The sequence below is a fragment of the Rattus norvegicus genome, chromosome 12 (assembly GCF_036323735.1).
Source record: "Rattus norvegicus strain BN/NHsdMcwi chromosome 12, GRCr8, whole genome shotgun sequence".
In the NCBI taxonomy this organism is placed as follows: Eukaryota; Metazoa; Chordata; class Mammalia; order Rodentia; family Muridae; genus Rattus; species Rattus norvegicus.
In genome coordinates, this window is record NC_086030.1 from 11,188,373 (window position 1) to 11,210,173 (window position 21,801).

The 21,801-nt window shown below is 47.5% G+C and overlaps 1 protein-coding gene and 1 long non-coding RNA gene across 8 annotated transcripts in view; one reads left to right on the forward strand and one right to left on the reverse strand.

Moving 5' to 3' along the window:
• The window catches only part of Katnal1 (katanin catalytic subunit A1 like 1), a 61,396-nt gene extending 57,438 nt beyond the window's left edge, over nucleotides 1–3,958 (forward strand). For all 6 annotated transcript variants that reach the window (XM_006248817.5, XM_017598482.3, XM_017598481.3 and 3 more), the window contains 2 exons: nucleotides 1,393–1,519; nucleotides 3,673–3,958. In XM_006248817.5, coding sequence (XP_006248879.1) covers nucleotides 1,393–1,519; nucleotides 3,673–3,871 — 326 coding nt within the window. In that variant the 3' untranslated portion in view covers nucleotides 3,872–3,958. The remainder of the gene's footprint in view (nucleotides 1–1,392; nucleotides 1,520–3,672) is intronic.
• Nucleotides 3,959–6,235: 2,277 nt separating this feature from the next.
• On the reverse strand, nucleotides 6,236–19,711 carry LOC102553253 (uncharacterized). 2 transcript variants are annotated; one of them, XR_595238.3, is made up of 5 exons: nucleotides 16,200–16,694; nucleotides 15,907–16,029; nucleotides 10,702–11,951; nucleotides 8,690–8,894; nucleotides 6,239–7,003 (listed from the first exon to the last, which is right to left on the reverse strand). It is a non-coding gene; the product is annotated as an uncharacterized LOC102553253 (long non-coding RNA). The 2 variants fall into 2 exon arrangements; XR_010056696.1 differs by having other exon boundaries at nucleotides 6,236–7,003; nucleotides 10,702–16,029; nucleotides 16,200–19,711.
• Between the last annotated feature and the right edge of the window lie 2,090 nt (nucleotides 19,712–21,801).

Consider the following 21,801-nt stretch of genomic DNA (forward strand, 5'->3'; position numbering starts at 1 on the left):
GTGTGTGTGTGGTGTATGTGTGTGTATGTGTGTGTATGTGTGTGTATGTGTGTGTGTGTGTGGTGTATGTGTGTGTATGTGTGTGTATGTGTGTGTATGTGTGTATGTGTGTGTGTGTGTGTATGTGTGTGGTGTATGTGTGTGTATGTGTGTGTATGTGTGTATGTGTGTATGTGTGTGTGTGTGTATGTGTGTGTATGTGTGTGTATGTGTGTGTATGTGTGTGTGTGTGTGTGTGTGTAGGGTAGGGAGTTTGTAGTACTGTTAGCACCCCGTGAATGGTGAGGAGATGTAAAGGGCTTTTTTTCTAATATTTAACATTTCTTAAAATAACAGTTGAGGAAAATTAACCTTATTTTTTATCTTAGGAAAGAGAGACCCAGGTAAACCTGTCATGGCCTGTCATAGTGTTTTATTCAAGCGGGTCTACCTCAAACTACAGCAACAGAAAGCCAAGCAACTCAGCACAGAGCCATGTCCGAGCCAGCACGGGGGGAAACCATGCTGGCACCAGGTGTCCCTGAACTAGTGCACCCGGGAGCTGTTTGTGCTCACTGCTAAGTCTTAGCTTTTCTGAACCACGGACAGACCTCCTTAAGTCTGCCATCCTAACATTTGAACAGGGTTCTTCTGAGGAGTTATCCTCCATCTGTCTCTTTTGACCAACTAGACCAAATAGTTTTTCTATTTTAAAAGTAATTCTGGGGGCTGGAGAGATGGCTCAGGGGTTAAGAGTACTGACTGCTCTTCCAGAGGTCATGAGTTCAATTCCCAGCAACCACATGGTGGCTCACAACCATCTGTAATGAGATCTGGTGCCCCCTTCTGGCCTGCAGTCACATATGCAGGCAGAATGCTGTACATTAAATAAATAAATAAATAAATAAATCTTTAAAAAAAAAAAAAGTAATTCTGTGTGTTGAGGTATTTTGCCAGCAGGTATTAGAGCCACATTCATGCAGTGCCTGTGGAGGCCAGAAGAGGGCGTCAGAGTCCCTGGAACTGGAGTGACAGAAGGTGTGAGGTACATGTGGGTGCTGGGAATTGAACCCAGGTCCTCTGCAAGAGGCTCTGCTGAGCTGCCTCTGCACCCATCCCCCTGATGTTTTTCGTTCGAAGCCGTCTGCGGCTTTGAAGGCAGCATTTATCTGAGCTCATAGAGAGCTCAGAGCTGTGGTTCTCCTCTGGCATCTGTTAGGAGAAATAAGTCCCCTCAGGTTTCTGTGACCATGTATAGGAAGTAGAGAGACTGCATCGAGTGACACATAGAAGTGCTGGGGGCCTCGCTGTCTTGGTCTCCTCTTTACATTGCTTTTCTCTCCTGGGTGTTTAAAGGGGATCCCTCAGCAGAAGCAGTAGTAAGTTTACACGAGACCTTCCATCTTCCCACAGCAAAAGGAAGGGCGGAGCTCCTGAAGATCAGCCTCCGGGAGGTGGAGCTGGACCCCGACATCCACCTGGAGGACATCGCTGAGAAGACGGAGGGCTACTCGGGCGCTGACATAACTAACATCTGCAGGTATGTCCTGGTGACCTGTGGCCGAGCCCACACGTTAGTTTGGATGTGTAGGACAGCTGGTCTTAAAGTAAGAGGTGTTAGCCCCAAACCTGAAGGCAGCACCCCGTTTCCTGGAGGTTTGCACGTATTTTTTTCTTTTTAAATAGCTTTATTTTCTTTTTAAAAAAATTTTTTTTTGAGATTTTAATATAACTACGACACTGGCCTCCCTTCCCTTCCCTTCCACCAACCTGACTGCCTAAACATGAAACGACAGCCATGCTAACACCCACGCGGCTGAGCTCAGGAGGCTCCAGTCCCACACAGACCAGCAGGCAGCCAAGGAGCGCTGAGAGCAGAGAGACAGTCTTCCCGGGTGCAGGACCCAAATGGTCAGCCCTAAAAGCATACACGCTGTCATGTTGTCCAGATTACTCCCTTCACACACACCTTGATGGTTGTTTGACAAACACGTACATAATACGATGGATGACTTGCTTCCTCTCGGTCCATTCTTGATTCCAGGTCCTCTCGCCCAGGCTGTAAATTCATGCTCCTCCCGCCTGTGTCTCAGAAGCTGGGCGTATAGACGCTCTCTTAGAGTTTCGGGCGCCAAATACGGGCCTGCGAGCGCTGGACAAGTGCTCCACCAGTGAGCTCTATCTCCACTCCTCACGTAGGTTTTTGGTTGCCGTAAGAAACACTGTGTCTTCCTCGGCAACAGAACTGAGCAACCCCACACTAATCTGCTTTAGGGTGGCACACAGCCGCACTGTGGAAGCAACAGTGTGCAGCTTTCTTGGGCGAATTTGGACCACGTGAGGATGAAGGAAGTTGATCCGTTTCATTGAGGAGGAGACACAGTTTTCAGTTCCCATCCACTCTAAGGACCTCGTGGTTTTAGATCCATCACTGGAAAGAGAGAACTTTTAGTTCTTATGGAGAAGTCTGCGTACTTAGTCTCTGTGCTTTCCCTTAAAGTTTTAGCGCCTGTCTCCCTTGTGTTTCCTGCATTTGAGTCCAGAGGCTTCACGCCCTCAAGTTTCCACCATCTCTGTAGTAAAACACTGGCAGACCTGAAGGTGAGGCTTCTCGTCCTCCTAGTAGGCCTTGATGAGAACTCAGCCATTTCTTCTACGGCTTCGTGTTTATTTACCGTTGATCAGGAGAAGCATCCCACAGACGTCCTCTGAGGGACCTGTACATGGAGACTGTCACATCCCTCCCTGCCTTCACTCCATTTGCCGAGGCGGTACACTGACTTATTGGTTGTAAACTTGACATTTTAACATTAGCCAGATGTCCGTTCCAAGCATGCAATTCTTCATTCCAAAATTGACTTCCTCTTCCTAAACTTCCAGGCTGTTTTGAGGCACCGAGAAGAAGGCCTGGTACTAGCTGAGCTTGTCCTGGGCCTCCGCGATATAGTATACTTCCCAACTCCTGTCCTATTTTGGGGTGTGTGCGTGTGTGTGTGTGTGTGTGTGTGTGTGTCTGTGTGTCTGTGTGTGTGTGTGTGTGTGTGTGTGTGTGTATTTGCAGGTATATGAATGTGTGCAGATGCCTGTGCACTTGGAGATCAGACATCAATCTTGGATGTTGTTTCTCAGGTGCCGGCCACCTGATTTTGTTTGTATGGTGACTAGGGCTGGGTTTCTTTTCTTTTTGGCAGGGCCTCACTGTGTATCTCTAGCTGACTAGGTAAACCAAGTTAGCCTCAAAATCAGAGGTCTGCACCTTCTGACTACGTGACTAAATGTGTGTTCCACCACCCCTGGCCTCTCCCTGGTTTTTGAGACAAGGTCTCTCAGTGGCCTTAAGACTTGCCAAGTAGGCTGGGCTAGCTGGCTAACATGCCCTAGGGATTTCTGTTTTCACGTCCCTAGGCCTAGGATGATAAGCCTGTGCCAACATACCCAACATTTGGGGGGTGGGGGTGGGACTTGAACCCCTGGTCCTCGTGCTTAGATAGCCAGCACTATTCCAACTGAGCCATCTCCCCAGCTTTTGCATTGGTTTTGAACCGCTTCTGAAACTTCAGGATGGGACTGGAGACTTCTGAGTGGTGTCTGGAAAGCACACATAACATCGTCCTCAGTTACTGTGGTGACTTTGTCGTTGAAGTGTTGAGAGCGGGTGCAGGTAGGCTGCTGACTGCTTTGGTCTGGTTGCAGAGATGCTTCTCTGATGGCCATGAGGCGGCGCATCAACGGCCTGAGTCCAGAAGAGATCAGGGCCCTGTCCAAGGAGGAGCTGCAGATGCCTGTCACCAGAGGGGACTTGGAGCTGGCGCTGAAGAAAATCGCCAAGTCTGTCTCTGCGGCAGACCTGGAGAAGTACGAAAAGTGGATGGTTGAGTTCGGATCTGCGTGACTGGTCACCGTCTTCCATTTCCGGGAGTTTGTTTATGAAATGTGAAGAAATACCTGAAATTAAAAAAAAAAAGTCTGGAATTTTTAATCAGAGAAATCTTCACTTAAAGGCCAAAACAAAAATGCCTAGAGGTACAGAGAAACGTAGTTGAGAAGTAAGAGACGCCCATAGAGTCTGCTGGCTTCAGGCTACAGAATAAGCAGGCCAGGGCCCTGGGGCTGAGGGGGCGGCTCTGGGCGGGAGGGCCTTGTTTACAGAGCATTTGATTGGAATGGTCACTTGGAGTGGAAAGATGGTGAATTCTTCAGGAAACGATGATCTTTGAATCTGTAGAGTGCAGTACTCCCTGTCGGAGTGTGATGTGCAGTTAGCATTCTCGCTCACTCCCCCTAGCTCACCAGCTCCTCTGTTAGCCTCTGGCTCCTTAGACATTTGCCAAGTGTTTCCCCTAGTATAGTCTTTGTGCCGGTGCCTCCCACGCTTCCTTTGGAACGATGGGAAGAGTCTCGCTCTGTTAGCAGCAGCCTTCACCCTTCGAACGTCTCACTTTTCACTCAGTGTGCTCAAATCAATATGGCTACTGGTTTTTTAATCACCTCCAACACTGTATGCTTTTGGAGAATTTGACTTTGCTCAGTAATCTGAATTCTAAACAAGACTAGTCTCCTAGGCTATAATGCAAAAGAACCTTTTCCCCTCTTCTGCATGTATTTTGCCAGCATGTATGTCTGTGTACCACATGCATGTGGTACCTGAGGAGACCAGAAGAGGACATTGGGTCCCCTGGTTCTAGAATTATAGGGAGTTTGAGCCACCATGTGGGTGCTGGGAACCAAGTCCAGGTCCTCTATATAATGGCCTGGCCATCCCTCCAACCCCACACACAGATCTATGAACTTGTGCATGCAGTGGGAGAGAGCCCACATCTGACCTGCTCAGTAGACGTAGAGTTAGCCCGGAAGGAGGATCTCAAAGGGAGCTGCATGGGTGTGGTCACACGCACTGTGCCCTGTAATTAATCACGCCTGCCCCTTCTGGACTGTCAGGCAACCTATGCTTCCAAATCGACTTTAAAAGCTTGTCTGATAGTACCCTAATTCTCAAGCCTACTTTGAAACTATGTACTCTATCCATCTTAGAGACACTTTAGAAACTCCCACTATGTCGCTTAAGATACTTGACCTCTTTTCCTTACTAAAACCTATAAATGCATCATGCTCTTTTCAGGGGACAGAAACCTGACTCTTTAAACTCATGGATTCATCTGATTATTATAAATTGCCCCTTTCTTCTGAGACAGAGTGAAGAGCTCTAGCAGGCCGACCATGACACACAGGCGCTCACAGACTTTGTCCCTTTACCCTTCTCCCCCTGCTGAGCTGTTAGATCTCATTCCTGAAGCTCGTCACCAAGGTCTGGCCCCTTATTTGGCCATTGGCTCGTTCCTGAGACCGAACACCAAGGTCCAGCAATCAGAGTCCATTGTTTTGACTAACCCGATAACTAAAATACCCAGCCAGACCTCACCAGCGTGCCCTAGCTCGTTCTAACACAGACCTCCCCTTTCCCCAGCAAAGCTGTTTGCTGATGCTTCCGCCCAGTGCAGATTCAGCCACCTTGTCCCCCTGCCCTGCTTAATCAAGGATCTCTTTGCATTTGGCTTGTGCTTGGGAGGTGTTTGGTGTGGTCTGACTGGGGTCCAGAGGGGAGCATCCCACAGTACACAGGCCCCTTCACACAGATTATAAAGTTCCAAATCAAAAGACATCATTTTTTTGTAACGGGCCCAATTCTTGAAAAGTTAGACAGAGATGAGCAAACTTGCTTTTATTTATTTACTTAGAGGAGGGTCTTACTTTGTCCCCAGTAGCTAGGACTCCAGGCACCACACCAGGGACGTTTGAAATAAACAACTAATGTGGAAGGCTGATGTGGGAGGATCAGTAGGAAACGGACACAGCCTGAATGCCCTCCAACTGCTAAAAGGATAGTGAAAATATGGCACGCACGCACGCACGCACGCAGCCTATAGCCAGCCTGTATAGAATAGCAAGACCCTATCTCAAAAATCAAACAGAGGGGCTGGGGATTTAGCTCAGCGGTAGAGTGCTTGCCTAGCAAGCGCAAGGCCCTGGGTTCGGTCCCCAGCTCCGAAAAAAAGAAAAAAAATCAAACAGAAAGAAACAACCCCACTAAATCCTCTTGTTGGACTTAAAGAAAGGGAGGAAGGAGGGCTGGGGATTTAGCTCAGTGGTAGAGCGCTTACCTAGGAAGCGCAAGGCCCTGGGTTCGGTCCCCAGCTCCGAAAAAAAGAAAAAAAAAACTATAAAAAAAAAAAAAAGAAAGGGAGGAAGGAAGGGAGGGAGGGAGGGAAGGAGGGAGGGAGGAAAGAAGGAAGGAAGAGAGAGAGAGAGAGAGAGGCAGACAAGCAGCCAGGCAGACAGACAGATAGACAGCCCTTCTCTCTAACCCTGGTGGTTGGTAGCCCTTTCCTGGCATTGGCATTACTTACCTTTGCATAAACCTTTTTTCCCCCTGAAGTCCTCATGCTCCCGCAGTGCAGGCCTGCGTCTATGCTAGGTTGGTCTGTAGCCGCTGAGTTAGTAAGTCAGATGTGCTTCCGACTCTCTCCCTCCTCAGAAGCTGTCAGTGGGTGGCAAAGGCTTTGCTTGTCTTAAACTCCTGCGCGGATCTGTAAGAGGCCGCTCAGATGTAAGACATGCTTCTGTAAGACATGCTGTCATGGCCGCACGAGTCATGGCCGCACAAGTCATGGCCGCGCGAGGCACGTTACCTTGCCCACAGTAGGAACTGTTTTCTTTGCTGCTCTGGATTGTAAAGCAGGTGTGTTACCACAGTAGAAGTACTCGGTCTACTTCCCTGGGAAACAGGAGCACTGGAGCGACAGCCCAGTGACCGGCATGCGCGTAGTTGTGTGACAGGAGCGTCGTGGATGCTCCCGTCATGGCCACACTGCTGGTCACTCTCTGTGTGTAGGAAGGTAGATGGAGGCTGTGTGGCTTGCCAAGCCGTGCTGGACTCTGAGGCTCTGGCTGGATATTTCCTTTGGTAACTGTCACTCCCAGCTTCTACTAAAGCATGGATTTAGCTCATAAAGGGAGAAACGGCAATCTGTGTGTTTGGAGAAGGAAATATACAGAAATGTCTTCCTCTCTGCTTTTTTTTTTTTTAAACCTTTGATTGGTTTTAAAATTAGAAATTTTAAACAATCAATTTGTTTAAACAAACAATTATTTGTTTAAACAAACAATAAAAAAAACTATTAAAGATCTATTTTAATGTACCCACTTTATCATTTTTGTGCCACAGTTACACATGTAATTATGGTAAGTGTATACACATGTAATGTGTTTGCTGTGAAAGCTTTACTTCCATAATTTCTTTTTTTTTTTTTCTTTTTTTCGGAGCTGGGGACCGAACCCAGGGCCTTGCGCTTCCTAGGTAAGCGCTCTACCACCGAGCTAAATCCCCAGCTCCCATAATTTCTTTTTTAAAGAAACTAGGAGAATATTGGTGAAATGTCCCAGACAAATGGCTCTTTAAGGGAAGCTGAGGCCTCCTAGTCACTCGGCTGAGAAACAGGTGACATCACAGGCCTGCAGAGTCATCCAGACCAACTTTCTCGTGTCTTTGTTTGTTGCTTACTGTTTGAATGTACAATATTTTCAATCTGGGACGCACATGACACCCATGCGAATCTTAAGAGCCCATCACAGCAGAAGAAAATAGGATGCAGTGAAGGACGCACGGTGGTGAGCTAACCCTCACGGGGACGCTCACACGCACTGATCTGCAGTTTATTTACCTCGACAGAATTACTCCAAGTTTACTTATTTATGCTTTTAATCTAGGCTTTTCATATTTATTTAATTTTTGGGTCATTTGCTTTTGATATTATTTCTTAATGTGGAACCTGAGTAATTAAAATATTAGATCAGGGGGTTGGGGATTTAGCTCAGTGGTAGAGCGCTTGCCTAGCAAGCGCAAAGCCCTGGGTTCAGTCCCCAGCTCCGAAAAAAAGAAAAAAGAAAAAAAAATATTAGATCAGTATGGTAACATATTTTTACACATTTACTTTGTAGTAATTTGAATTTTTACTAGTTTTTTTTTCTCTCTGAAAACTGTAGTTTTGATATTTCTCATTTCAGGTGCCTTGTTAATAAAAACATATTAAGATGATGCTATGAAATCATTTCTGCTCTGCTTTTCGCACACCTTAAGAAAACTAAAAACAAAATTAAAACCTGAATATTGGCTTAATACTAGTGGTAATCCTAGTGGTACGGGACTGGTATGTTTGTCACCACAAATGGGGGTTTATGTGCCTTGAGTGGCAGAAGGAAAAGAAAGCTCGTTCACTCCTCTCTCCCGCTCTCCTTCGCAGCTTTCACTTTCCCTGCATTGTGCTTTCCCTGCTCTCCCTGCTCTCCTCCCTGCTCTCCCTGCTCTCCTCCCTGCTCTCCCTGCTCTCCTCCCTGCTCTCCCTGCTCTCCTCCCTGCTCTCCCTGCTCTCCCTGCTCTCCTCCCTGCTCTCCCTGCTCTCCTCCCTGCTCTCCTCCCTGCCCTCCCTGCCCTCCCTGCCCTCCCTGCTCTCCCAAGTACACACCACCCCTGTCCTCAGGAGGAGGGTCCCCTGCTTAATTTTAGGCATTCCTTGCCTCATCTCTACAGATCTGTTCTTAAAGTACAGCCCTCTCTGATGCTTTTACCTCTTCCTGTTAACTTGATAATTCTAAGCTGGAATTTTAAAAGTAGTATTATTATTAGTATTAGTATTATTTTGAGACAGGGTCTTACCTTGTAGCCCCTGTCCAGCCTGGAAATAAATACGTAAACCAAGCTGAAGTCACAGAGAGCGTCTTGCCTCTGCCTCCCGAGGGAAAGGTGAGATCCGTGAAGCGTAGACGTTGTGCTTCCCTGTGTGGCCGGCCTTTATTTGAATGTATTTCACCCCAAGGAGCAGGTTCACACATGTCACACAGTCCACTGGTTTCTCAGTGTTCTGTAAATACAAACCAACATGGTGGTATTAAACATTTTGGAGCTTAGCAGTTCCTCTGTCCACCCTGAGAACCTCATTACTTTATGAAAGCACGTGTGTTCACACTTACCACCCTCCCTGGGTGGCCACTCTGTGGACACCGTGTCCCGTGGTACCCCTACCGGACAGAATGGCTCGAGGGTGTGCCTCTAAGACTTTGCTTCCAGTGTTTGCCCTCCAGTATTTAAGCTAATTTAAATAAAAAGATGTTTCTAAATTGTATCTGCTAAATGTGTTTCTCTCACACTTCATGCTTGAGTCTTGCTATGTTGGCATAAGTTGTGGTGTTACAATAAATTTCTAGAGAGTTGACTGTCGATTTGATTGTATAGCGATGTGTGCTTCTTGCTCCCAGGGGACAACAGACCCCTCACTAGCTGCCATGAGCCTCTTTTCCAGACTTTTCTCATGAAATCACATCTTTGTCAACGTGGTATTTTGTTTTCTGTGCAATTTACTAATAATTTTAAGGTCAATGTGGTAATGTGTGTGGCTCTCCAATTAACTATTTTAATAAATATTTATGTGGTACTATTTCATAGTGGACATTCTGTGTGGTGAATTTTCCCTATCATGAGTCTTATTTTATGACACTTCCAAAAGCCATTTCTTGAATTATCACAGTTTATTTTTTAGAGAACTTTAAGGAAAACAGGAACAGAAATGGTTCTTACAGTTCCCACATTCCCTCGCCAGTACCCCGTCTCTCCTGTATTAGAGTGTCGAATTGGCTTGATACAAGTGCTCCTATACGAGAGCCCCTAGCTTGCAGTGGGCCTCAGTCTGGGACAAGAGCATAATGCGTGCACCCACCAGAATTGTTTCATGGACAATCATTTGACTGCCCTGAAAATCCTGTGGGTCCCCTGGGGCTGCTCATTTTCCCTCCACCTCTCAGGCCCTCCTACCTTACTCACATTTCTCTGTCTATGGCTTCCTCAAACGGTATTCCACTGTATGGATGGATACACCAGCACACTCTGTTTATTCACCGTCTACTGAAAGGCGCCTCAGCTGTTCTCGAGCTTCAGCAATTACAAATACAATGGCTGTCAACCATGCTGCATATTTACAATGCTCCTACACGGTTTCTGGTTTCCGGGTACGCATTACCTTCAAGTAAATGCCTCCAACAATGGTCCCCGGAGCATGGTAAGATTGTTCTCACATTTATAAGAAACTACAGTGCTGTCTTCCGACACGGCCAGGGTCATCTTGCACTTGCATTAGCGGAGACTCTACACTCCCCTTGCTCTGAACCCTGGTGAGCGTTTGGTCGGGGTGGTTATGTGAGTCTCACCGTTTTGCGAAGTGTGCGATTGCTGCTTTCATTTGCTTGTCCCTAATGACAGCTGGTGCTGGCCATCTTTCCCTACGCTCATTCATTTTTATACCAGCACTTTGCCACATCTATGTATGTGTTACATGCATACAGTGCCTGAGGCGGTCAGAAGAGGGTGCTGGATCCCCTGGAAACAAAGTTACAAATGGTTGTGAGCCACCATGGGGGTGCTGGGTCCTCTGGAAGAACAGCTAGGGCTCTTAACTGCTGAGTCATCTCTTCAGCGCGGCGCACCAATTTCTAATGAGAAGCGACTGAAGCCTAGCTGTGCCCCACTCTTTCTCTGGGCTCCTAAGTAAGAAGCTGAATTTATCCTTTTCTTTGTGGAGCAGAATTATGGACACCAATGAGTCTGCTGTCATTTGTTTTTCAAATATTACTACCAATCTGTCATTAACGGTCTCTTCTTTTCCAGTCTGCAGTTACCTGGTGAAACCTTTGCTCCGCTGTCATGGAGACTGAGTTGGGGCTGTTTGGAGACAGGGAGGGGTGAAGTTCGGGTGTGTGAATTGTATGTTGTCATCTCTCTGGTTTCTTTGTGAGTCTGCGTGATGTGTTAATCATCATCCTGACAGGATCCTCAGTTACCTAGGAGACAAGCTTCTGGCACACCTGTGAGGAAATATCTAGATTAATGTTAGCATCTGAGAATGTCTGAGAAGTCATCTGCATGATGTCAATTGATGTGGTAAGATATATCTCAACTGTGGGCAGGCTGTGTGAGGATTCCGGACTGTGTTAGAGAAAGTGAGTGGGGCACTAGCACGCAAGCGCCCCTTGGAGCACGAGCACGCATGCGTCCCTTGGAGCACGAGCACGCGTGCATCCCTCTGTGCTTTCTGACTGTGGATGCACCACGTGATCAGCCACGTGACCAGATGCTTGCTGCCCCTGCTACTGTGACTGCCGCGCCATGATGGACTTTTAAAATGTAAGCCAGAATAAACCATTCTCCCTTATGTGGCTCTTGGCAGTCTTATCAGAACCACGAAAGAGAAACGAAGACACGTAAATCCCAGAAATGCTCTAGGTAAACCAAGCGTGAAGTTGGGATTTGCACATCGCTCCATTGCCACACAACTGGGTCATATTTACAGCTTGGAAGGTGCCTGGAAACAGTTCTGTGGCCCCACTTTTCTCACTCCCTGTGACCACAAGTGGGTTTTACCCTTCCGAAGTGTAGACAAGAAAAGACTTGGGTGAGCGGTACCAAACTAGAAGAGACCAGGAAGGACCAACTTGTCCCACTCTGTTCATCAGTCCTTTGTCCTTTGCGTAGGGCCCAGGACCAGTGCAGCTTGAAGTTGTGAGATGGATTGGGGCACAGCAGAACTCACTGCTAGAGGGTTTCCCCTGAGAAAGCAGGAATCAATCAGTCTGAGAATGCCCTGAGCAATCTTCTGTCCCCTACCTACATCCTCTACTTCCTTCCTAACAGGAACAGGATTTCCGTGTCTCTCCTGGCTGGTTCTTCTTCTACCCCGCAAATGGGTGGGAAACAAAGCAATTTTTGTCCCCTTTATGGTCTCTCCTAACCTTACTTCTTCCAACTCGCCATTATCCAGGGCTGAAATCAGGAGCCAACCATGGTCCAGACATCTCTCTCTGAGGTGAGGCGTTGACTGGCGATTTTCAATGATCTTCTAGTCTAGGAACCAACACGCGTGCATTTCTCACTATGAAGCAAAAGCAAGTCACGTGTCACAGAGCAAAATGTTTGCTATATACACAGTGTGAGTGCTTCTCCTTCATCGTGCTGGCAGCTGGAAGTGCTTAAGAGTCTGGCTGCTTGGGGACTCGGGAATATTTGTGTATATCTTGAGCCTGGGACCAAAGTCTAAACCAAGAGTGTATGTTTTGAATAGATCTAGATGGAGCCCGACAGTAATCTTACATTTTGACTGTGTCCTGTCAGTGTCGGTCTCCACTTGTGGTATATCTTGTCTAGAATTCCCGTTCTGGAGCATTTTGGATTGGGAGTGCAGAGCTGATTAATTCGAGTTGCCAATAGTTAGGAAATACAGGACGCACTGGCCTGAAAGGACTGGAGATAGCATTTGCAGTGTCAAGTAATATCTGAGATGCATTTACTGTCACTGGATTCCTACTCCACCTCCTGAAGAGAGGAGACAGGCTGTACGGTGACCTGCTTTATATGGGATCACAATCGAGCTTAGCTGTGGTTAGACCCCAGATTACCACATACAAAAGTTACTCGGCAGATTTGCCCTGCCTTCTAAGGGTTTGAACCACTCACCTTCCCTTCCTGGCAGGGTACGTTTACCAGGGCATTTTTAGAGAGTGTCATAGCACATCCTGTTGCTTTTTACATTAGTGATACACGTGGGGAATCAGGCGCTGCAGTGTCATGAGCTGTAAACCGGGGCTGTCGCTGCTGCTGCTGCTGCTGCTGCTGCTGCTGCATTGGGGGCATGCATGTGCATGGGTCTTGTTTTTCAGTGCAAGGCTTTACGGAATAAACCTAGCATCCTGAGAGCTTCAGAGCAATGCATTTTGAGCCTCCTGTAAGTGGTCCGGCTCTCTACAAGTTGCCCACTCGGGGTCTCGGCCCCATTCCCCTGGCTGCATGCATGGTTGTCCTCAGCGACTGGGCACCACTGAGGCTCCATTCCTCAGCCCAGTGTCATGCCGAACGCTCCAGATGTCTTCCAGTTAGCACATCTTCAGTAATTTCCTAAACAAATAACTAACCACAGTATGACTACCCTTCCATAACACAAATCTTGGACGGCCGAGCTTGCAGTCATTTTGCAGTGAGGGGCGGCTGAACTGTCGTGACCCATCTGAGGCCGGTTAGCTACCGCAGGCTATTTTTCAAGCATTTTGAAATCTATTTTGTAACACTCCTCAGACACACTTTGCAAACACATTCCCTCGAGTGTTTAAGCCCTCGCACATCTTAAAGGAAATATAACCCACATGTTTCCCATTCATTTTGCACTTAACTCATTAAAGTTGTTTTTTAAGAGGGGTTTGTTTTCTACGAAGTCGTAAGAAACCCTTCTCATGAAGTCTGTTAGCCTTTAAAAGCCTTCCCCCTAATCTTAACCTTTTCCTCCCTTGATAGATGTGGATAAAGTATTTTAGCTAACAGAGCTTGAAGTCTAAGCTAGCTCCGGATTAAGGATAATAAATTAGTCTGATTTCACGGTGAGAACTGGCTTCCCTCACTGTTTCTCAAAGCAGATACCAGCAAAGGACTCGCAAAAGGTGCCTCTGAAGGAGAGTATTGGCTGCCTCTCACGCTCGGTGGAGGCGAGCCGTTCAAGCACGTACAGGAAGCTAGTTACCCATGGTGCATGGCGGAGTTATATTCTCCATTGCGCATTGGGATAGATCAGAAAAGACACTCATTTAAATTCAGCAAGCAGGGCCTGGAGACACAGCACAGTTTGTAGAGTGCTTGCCCAGCATGCGTGAAGCTCTGATTTAATTCCGGAGTACTACAAGAAAACAGGCCTATAATCCCAGGGCTCAGAAGGTAAAGGAGGCAGGAGGATCCCCCTGAGCTATAAACAAGTTGGAGGCCAGGGTACCAGAGACCTTGCCTTCCAAGGAAATGAGAAATAAATTCTGATAGGTTAACTTAGTTTTTCCCTGTATAGGTTGTGTGTCCTTGTATACAAAATGCTTTAGGACCACAGGCGATTCAGACCTGGGAGTTATTTGTATTTGAGGATGCATGCGCAGATTTTACCAATCGAGCACACCCGGTCAAAAATCTCTGAAATCCAAAATGGTCCAGAATCTAGAAAGAGCATCATGTCTATCCTCCAGAGTTTTAGACTGGTGATTTTCAGATCGCAATTGTCGACTTTTCCTGACACTTTCTACAAGATATTATTCTTGACCAAGTTAACGATTTATTGTGAAGTTGCAGTAATTGTTCTCATCTGGAGTTTAGAAATACTCTCTGCCAGAGAGTTAGTTCGGCGGGCTCCCCTTGTTGCCTAGCAGTGGGGCTTTGAGACCAGCTTTCTGTTTAGCTCTGATTAAACCAGTTAATGGTATGGAGTCTCCTTCGAGTGTGTAAGGTCATTGCAGCGGAGGGAAAAGGAAGCGTGCCTGCCGACAGCTAATTGGACAGACTGTCATAAGCCACAGGGACTCGGGAAGAGCTGCCAAAGCACAGCAAAAGAAAAGGGCTTGCTCGAGGCAGCAAGACACCGGGAGCTGGAGAATGGCGCCATGTCGGATAGTTCCTGGTAGGGAAGCGTGAACTGCGCATGCCCTGACCACAGAACATGCATTGACCACAGAATGCACCCCGACACCCATACCTTTAATAACTATTTTTTTTCTAGGATTTATTTAGCAGCTATGCCTTTTTGGTTTTGGTGCCTTCCAGAGTAACTCAGCTTCGCAGAGACCCACTGGTTTGTGCCACAAAGGGCTCTCTTAATGTTTTAGTGAAACTATGCTGATAGGTTAATTTAAGAATTAGCCCTTAGACTTGATTGAAACTAAAACTAGAACAACTTTACTTTAGTAAGAGAGATTTAAAAAAACAAAAACAAAAAACCTTTTACTTTGTACTTTACTCTGTGTTAATTTTACAAAAGAAACGCACAGTTTTTAAGGAGCACGGAGAGCAGTATTTGTAGAAACTACTTTCTCCCTTCTCCCAGACATGGCTACCAGTCCCCTTCCCCTTGACTATAGGGCTGGATCATGCCGGGCCTCTTCCCTAACCTAGGACGGTCTGCCCCAGCTTTGACAGTGCTGCCAACCGGGAGTAACATGTTAGCTGCAGCCAGGTATGTGCTGTATGTCCTCCCAATGTCAGCATTCAGGAGCTGGGCAGAGGGTCACGGGTTCAAGGCCTGCTCGGGCTTATAGGGAGATCCAGGAAAAAGGACAACACTGCCCAGTGAGATCCAGTTGGAAAGCAGAGAGCCAGGGAGGCAGCCCAGTGCTAGATAATGCCTCTGTGTGCAAGGACCTGGTTTGACTCACAGTACCACCCCAACATACACAAACACCCCACTCCCACCCCCTACCCCCTCCACCCCCGTGACCATCTATTGGTGGCTTATAGGACTTTTGTAACTGACAGCATTTGTATATAATTTCTAAAAACACTATGTTGCCATTGTAATGTTTAGCCTCGTGAACACTGGCACAAAAATCTTTACAAAAAACTGGTGAATCATTTGTGTTAAAAGCCGTGAGGTTAAATGTGTTTCATTTGGGGGTGGGGGAGGATAACGATCTGGGGACACTGATTTTGTGTATTCCAGTCCTCAATCTCAGTGGTTGTTACTGCTGTTGTTACCTGTAGTTATACTTGTGGGCATTAGAGCGTGATGCCCCAGGCCCACACCTGTCAGCCATCTTTTCCGCATGCACCCTCTCCTCCCCCACATCTTTGCTGAGCTCCAGGGTGAGATCAACTTTTTAATGAGCTTCATTGTGAACCGAGCCCACTAATTATGCAGGAATTTTTTGTTTAACTTTCAAGTTTTCCTTGATGCTCCTCTGTCCCCCTCACTTTAATTGGAAGGTCGAAGTTTTGTATGAACAGTGCAGAATCCACCAAACCTCTCCCTTTAAAGTTTTTTTTTTCCTTCTTTTTCAACAAATAGGAAAATTGCTTCAAACGTAACTTACCATATTAAGAGCTTTAATAAGGGACTCTACGTCTTCGGCAGCAGAGCCCCGTAACAGTAGGAACATTTCTCAACATCGGTCTCCATCTGACAGATTCCTTTTTAAACGATCATTGTTCCCTCACTTTAAAAGAGAATTAAATTATACATAATTGAGATAAGCATTTCGTTGTGTGTGAATACATCCTACTCTTGCTATGCTAGTTATGTGTGCAATATGCAATACAATACGTATACGATATGCATACATACTTGTTACCCTATGCATAGCAAATGTTTAATAAAAACCAGTACCTGACCCTCCGGTGTCGCGCGCCTAATGTCCCGCCAGCAAGAACGACGCTCGGCAACAGGATTCTTCTGCGAACAAGCCTTTACTGTGTTACAGCTCTTCTTAGTGTTACAGCTCTCTTGAACAGGGACCCCGAGCAGCAAAATCGCTCGGCTTATATAGACAACAGTATGCTAATTATCTCTCAGGGATTGGTGGGGCTTGGATCACCCCACTACTTGTCCTCCAGGGATTGGCGGAGAATGAATCACCTCATTAGCATATTAACAGTCAACTGACACCTGGTGCATAAACCGCACGTGTGCAGTACCGCCGTTCACCACTAGAAGGAGCCCTAGCAAGGGGACAAGCCTGCACATGCGCAGTAAGTCGTTTATATCCAGACAAGGCTGGATGTCGGCGCCATCTTTGTTTCACCGCGCCGCTCTCTACACTCCGGTGCATGAGACACTGCAATGTCCTCCATTGAATCCCTTCTGTAAAACTGCTAGGTCTGAAGTAGGAAACTGGGTCCCTCTCCAGCTGACCCCTGCATGCACCCTCACCCCACCCCGACCCCACAGTATGTCTGTGCTGGACCCTCAGTGGCTCTTTCTAGAAGTGGGCTGGGGAGTAGCAGAAACCCATGCCCCTGCCTGCATGCTACCCATGCTGCTCCTGACCAGTTGTTAGGAACTAATTTATCGTTTAAGCTCCCTCCCGTTCTCTGAGCATCCCTCCCTGAGCATCCGTCTCCTACCCACTCTATGCTGGAGGTTCCCATTGGTCTGCATATTACAGATGACCTGGGCAAGCTTTTTGCTGTATTTTTATTTTTGATGTGTACAGATGCTGACCTGCGTGCGTGTCTGTGCGGCTCACACATGCCTGGCCCCCACAGACGGCAGAAGAAGGTGCCGAATCCCCTAGAACCGCAGTCACAGACGGTGGTGAGCCGCCATGTGGGTTCTGGGAGTCAAACCTGGGTCCTCTGCCAGAGCGGCCAGCACTCCTAACCTCTGAGTCATCTCTCCAGCCCCAGGGTTGTTCTTTGGGGAAGCTGCCTGGTCTCTGGGACTCTCAGGCAAGCGTGGGACATTTAGACAGCTGTTTGCTGGCCATTGCTGGTCGTGAGCGGGACCACGGCAGAGACTCTTAATAATAGAAAAATGTGAGGGGTGACAGGCTACGGAAGGAAAGGAGGATGGTGGGATGCATTCTGAGGCTGGGCAAGAATGTCTGAAGGAACCCACGGATGCTTGGTCTACTGCAGACTGCCTCCCCTGACAAGAGCGACCACCCCTGCTCATCAGTGTGATACCTGTCAGACAGTGAGAGGCATTGGTTGTGAATGCTTCAGCCCTGGAGTCAGACCTGGCTTCTAGTCCCTGCTCTGCAACTTCCAAGCTGGGAGGCTTTGGGGAAGTGGCTTACCCTCTCTGTGCCTTTTATTTCACCTGAAAATGGAGATGCCCGTAACCATGTGTGATGGTTTGTATATACCCGGGCCAAGGAGTGGCACTATAGAAGGTGTGGCCCTGTTGGAGTGGGTGTGTCACTGTAGGTATGGGCCTTAAGACCCTCATCCTAGCTGCTTGGAAGTCAGTCTTGTCCTAGCAGCCTTCAGATGAAGATGTAGAACTCTCAGCTCCTCCTGCACCATGCAGGCCTGGATGCTGCCATACTCCCACCTTGATGATAATGGACTGAACCTCTGAACCTGTAAGCCAGCCCCAGTTAAATGTTGTCCTTATAAGACTTGCATTAGTCATGGTGTCTGTTCACAGCAGTAAAACCCTAAGTCACCGTGCATGTCTGAGATCTCTGCTTGACACTCAGGATCAACTCTGATGCCATAGTGACCTCTAACAAGAGTTTGAGGCTGTGGTGTGTAGTCCTGGTGTGGACGAGGCCAGAGCCAGTTGTTGGTTAGTTGGGGACACTTCCAGCCTTCTCATCACTGACACCTCACGGTGAGAGCATCCAGCATGGTGGAAACCAGCGGTCAGTGCAAGTCCCCCTGAGGAGCTCCCGGTCAGCCTGTTGCTGTTAGCCACATTCTGAAAGCCACTCAGTTCTGTCCCCTGAGACAAGCAGATGCAACAATAAACTATTACCGACCCGTATTGGACTTGTGGGATGAACAGCTGACTACTTCAGCAGCTGCCAAAACTAAGGGCCACTCTGTACTTTGTGATGTCACAGAAATTGTAGGTCACAGGGAGAAGAGTGGTATGTTGGCCTCTCTGTCTGTCATTCCTTACCAACACTTAGGCCATCCCACACTGCTTTCAACATTCTGTCAAAGGCAGGGTGTTCTTGTCCAGAAGGTCTGAACTCTGCCGTTGGCACGGCTTACGTAGAGGTTATAGCAGATGTACTTATAGAAGTGCTTTGTTGAGGCTTGGGTTTCCCAGCAATGGCCAGGAGGCTCTGAGGTCTGCTCTGCCTGTCCTCTGTCTCTCCCACACAGTAGCACACAGTAGGGCATCCATCCCTGCCTTCAGTAGAAACTAAGCTGCAACCTTAATTTCTCGACAAAGAGACACTTTAGGGCAATTAGAAACATGGCGTCGTTTCCTTATTGTAGACCTGGCACAGGTCCTTTAGAAAGAACCCCACAGATTTCTGTGCACTTTGCTTAAGAGACACTGACTATAGCGATGCGTTCGTTCATCCCGTTTTCTTCCCATGAGAGAGAAAACACACTGAGCAATGTCAGAGGATCTCAGGTTCCACAGGACTTCCCCCAAGGTCTCTCCCACCTGGAGGTTTGTGGAACCCTCTAGGATGTTACACAAGGGGCTGAAGGGTTGAGCCAGGACCTATTTTCCCATCTCTCCTAATTGGAATCTTGATGGAAGTCTATCATTTAGACCTGTGTAACATAATTTGAGCTTATTGATTGATTGCACACAGGTCTGAGGCCTGGCCCCTGCCCTGCCCTCGAAGCTCAGTCCGGTGGAGGGAACCATGTCAACCAGCCCATACTGAGAGCAGAGGCCGTGATCATGCAGCTGAAAGGCAGTCTGGAGGAACACAGAGAAAACTTCACAGGAGAAACAGGCTACTCCAACCACGTGAAGCCTGCCGTAGGCTTATGGGGTACGGACAGAGGGGACGTCAGTCCAGCAGAAGTTACAGTCGGGCAGACATGGCACTGGAGAGGGAGCTGAGAGTTCTACATCAGTATCTGCAAGCAGCAGGAAAAGACAGTGAGCCATTAGGCCTGGCTTGAGCTTCTGAAACCTCAAAGCCCGCCCCCAGTGACGCACTTCCTTCAAACAAGGACACACCTACTCCAACAAAGCCACACCTCCAATAATGCCACTTCCTGTGAGTCTCTGGGGGCCATTTTCATTCAGACCTTCACCCTGTCCCTGTCTCAGGGGTCTTGTATCAGTGCTGTGCTAGGTCTCTCAGTAACACAGGTAGTTATTGACAAACCATCAAGTACCTTGAGGGCTGAGTCAACCCCTTCCTGCATCCCTCTGGGGGTTAGAGATACAGGGCAGTGCCAATCTTTGGTCATACAGGAGAGTCTCTCTTCCTGCAAGCCAAACCCTTCCCTGTAGAAGTGTCACCACAGCGAAACCTCGGGTTTGATCTTCTATGCCAGAAAGCTCAGGGTAAAGTTCATTGTCCGACCCACGGCTGGGCTCTGGACAGCTGCAGAAATTCATTTCCTTTCTTGTGCAGCTTAAAGGAAGTGTCCTGGGATGGCTGCCTGTGGCGTCACCCGGCCTACTCATGAGGAGGGGACCACAGTCCCCAGAGCCTTTCAGCCCTGCCACAGCTCAGCTTTTCCATGATGATGGATGTTGAGCCCTTTCCATGGTCTCAGGATCTTTCAGCTCCCTGAAGTCCCCCATCTCTCTCTTTCTCCTGCAGCCTCCAGAGTTGTCAGTGTGGTACAGACTTTTCCCACCTGCGAACCCGGCCTACTTTGGAAATCAAAGGGCACTTCCCAATTTACAGTTGTATATTAAATTCACACATTTCAGATAGAAAAATTCGCACAATCTATTTTGCGTTACTCAAGCCTAATGGTAATTTCTCTTGGCCTTTGCCCTCAGGCTGCATAGGAAGGGGGGAAAGTGGATCCGAGATGTTTATTTTGACTTTGTTCACAGATTGTAAATCTAATTAGTTCTCTATATGTTGTGTCTTTTTCTTTTTCTTTTCTTTTTTCCTTCTCCTCTTAAAGTAGCACAGACGTTGCTCTCCAGACGTCTGCTTAGCAAGGGGATGGCTGCCTAAAACCATGTTCCCCCTACGTCCGTTTGACGGTTCACTTAGAGCAATCTTGTGTTCCTCCTGCCCTAGTTTGATGTATCAAGTTGACATGTGCCCATAATAGACATGAAATCTTACTGCGAAAGGGTGAGGGTTATGTCCAGATTAGGTAATGATGCTTGGGTCATCTGTTCAGTATCACAAAGACGGACAACGGCTGAGCTAGAATGCATTTATATATATGTATATATGTGTAAGTATATACATATATATGCCATATAATTATATATTCCTTTAATCCCAGCACTAGAAAGGCAGAGGTGGGTGGATCTCTGGGTTCAAGGCCAGCCAGGTCTACAGAGTGAGCTCCAGGACACCCAGGGCTACACAGAGAAACCCCATCTTGAAAAACTACCACCACCACCATCACCAACAAAAACAACAACAACAACAAAACAAAAACAAAGCAACTAAAAAAACCCCAAACTTTGCTACCTGCAGAAAGGAGTCTGCTCAGGTTTTACGAAGTCGAAGCAGGGTCTGTCTGCTTCCTTTTATGTCCTCCCAAGTCTCCCAGGACCTCAAGTGCCATGATCACTTGGGCTTTCCAAAGCCTCGCTCTGCCTCCTCGCCACGCCACCCACCTGCATCTCCAAACACCTCCTCCCTAGGTGATGGGTGTGCACGGTGGCCTGACTGGGGTTTGTCATGCACATGTCCCTAGTACGACATGGATCCTGCTTCTTCTTTTCTCTCTCTTCCATTGTTCCTCTGTGGTACAATGTCTAATGATCTCTTGAAATAAAACCTATGGACACAATGCTTCCTGTCTCCTGTTCATCAGGACCATGGACAGCTTTCAAAAGCTTGCATCCCGCCCACTTCCTTGAGCCTCTGAAGTGTCGGTTTCTGTGGTGGTCTGTGTGTGCTCTGCCCAGGGAGTGGCACTATTAGAAGGCGTGGCCTTGTTGGAGTGGGTGTGGCCTTCTTGGAATGGGTGTGGCCTTGTTGGAGTAGGTGTGTCAGTGTGGATGTGGGCTTTAAGACCCTCATCCTAGCTTCCTGGAAGCCAGTCTTGTCCTAGCAGCCATCAGATGAAGATGTAGGACTCTCAGCTCCTCCTGCCCCATGCCTGCCTGGACGCCGCCATGCTCCCACCTTGATGATAATGGACTGAACGTCTGAACCTGTAACCCATCCACAATTAAATGTTGTTTTTATAAGAGTTGCCTTGGTCATGGTGTCTGTTCACAGCAGTAAAACCCTAATGAAAACAGTCTCCAAGCACCTACATTTTCAAAAGGATTTCTAGACAGTTTAACTTACCTTGTTTTTACATATTTTTTAAAGATCTAGTTAGTTTTATTCATGTGTATGGCTATTTTGCCT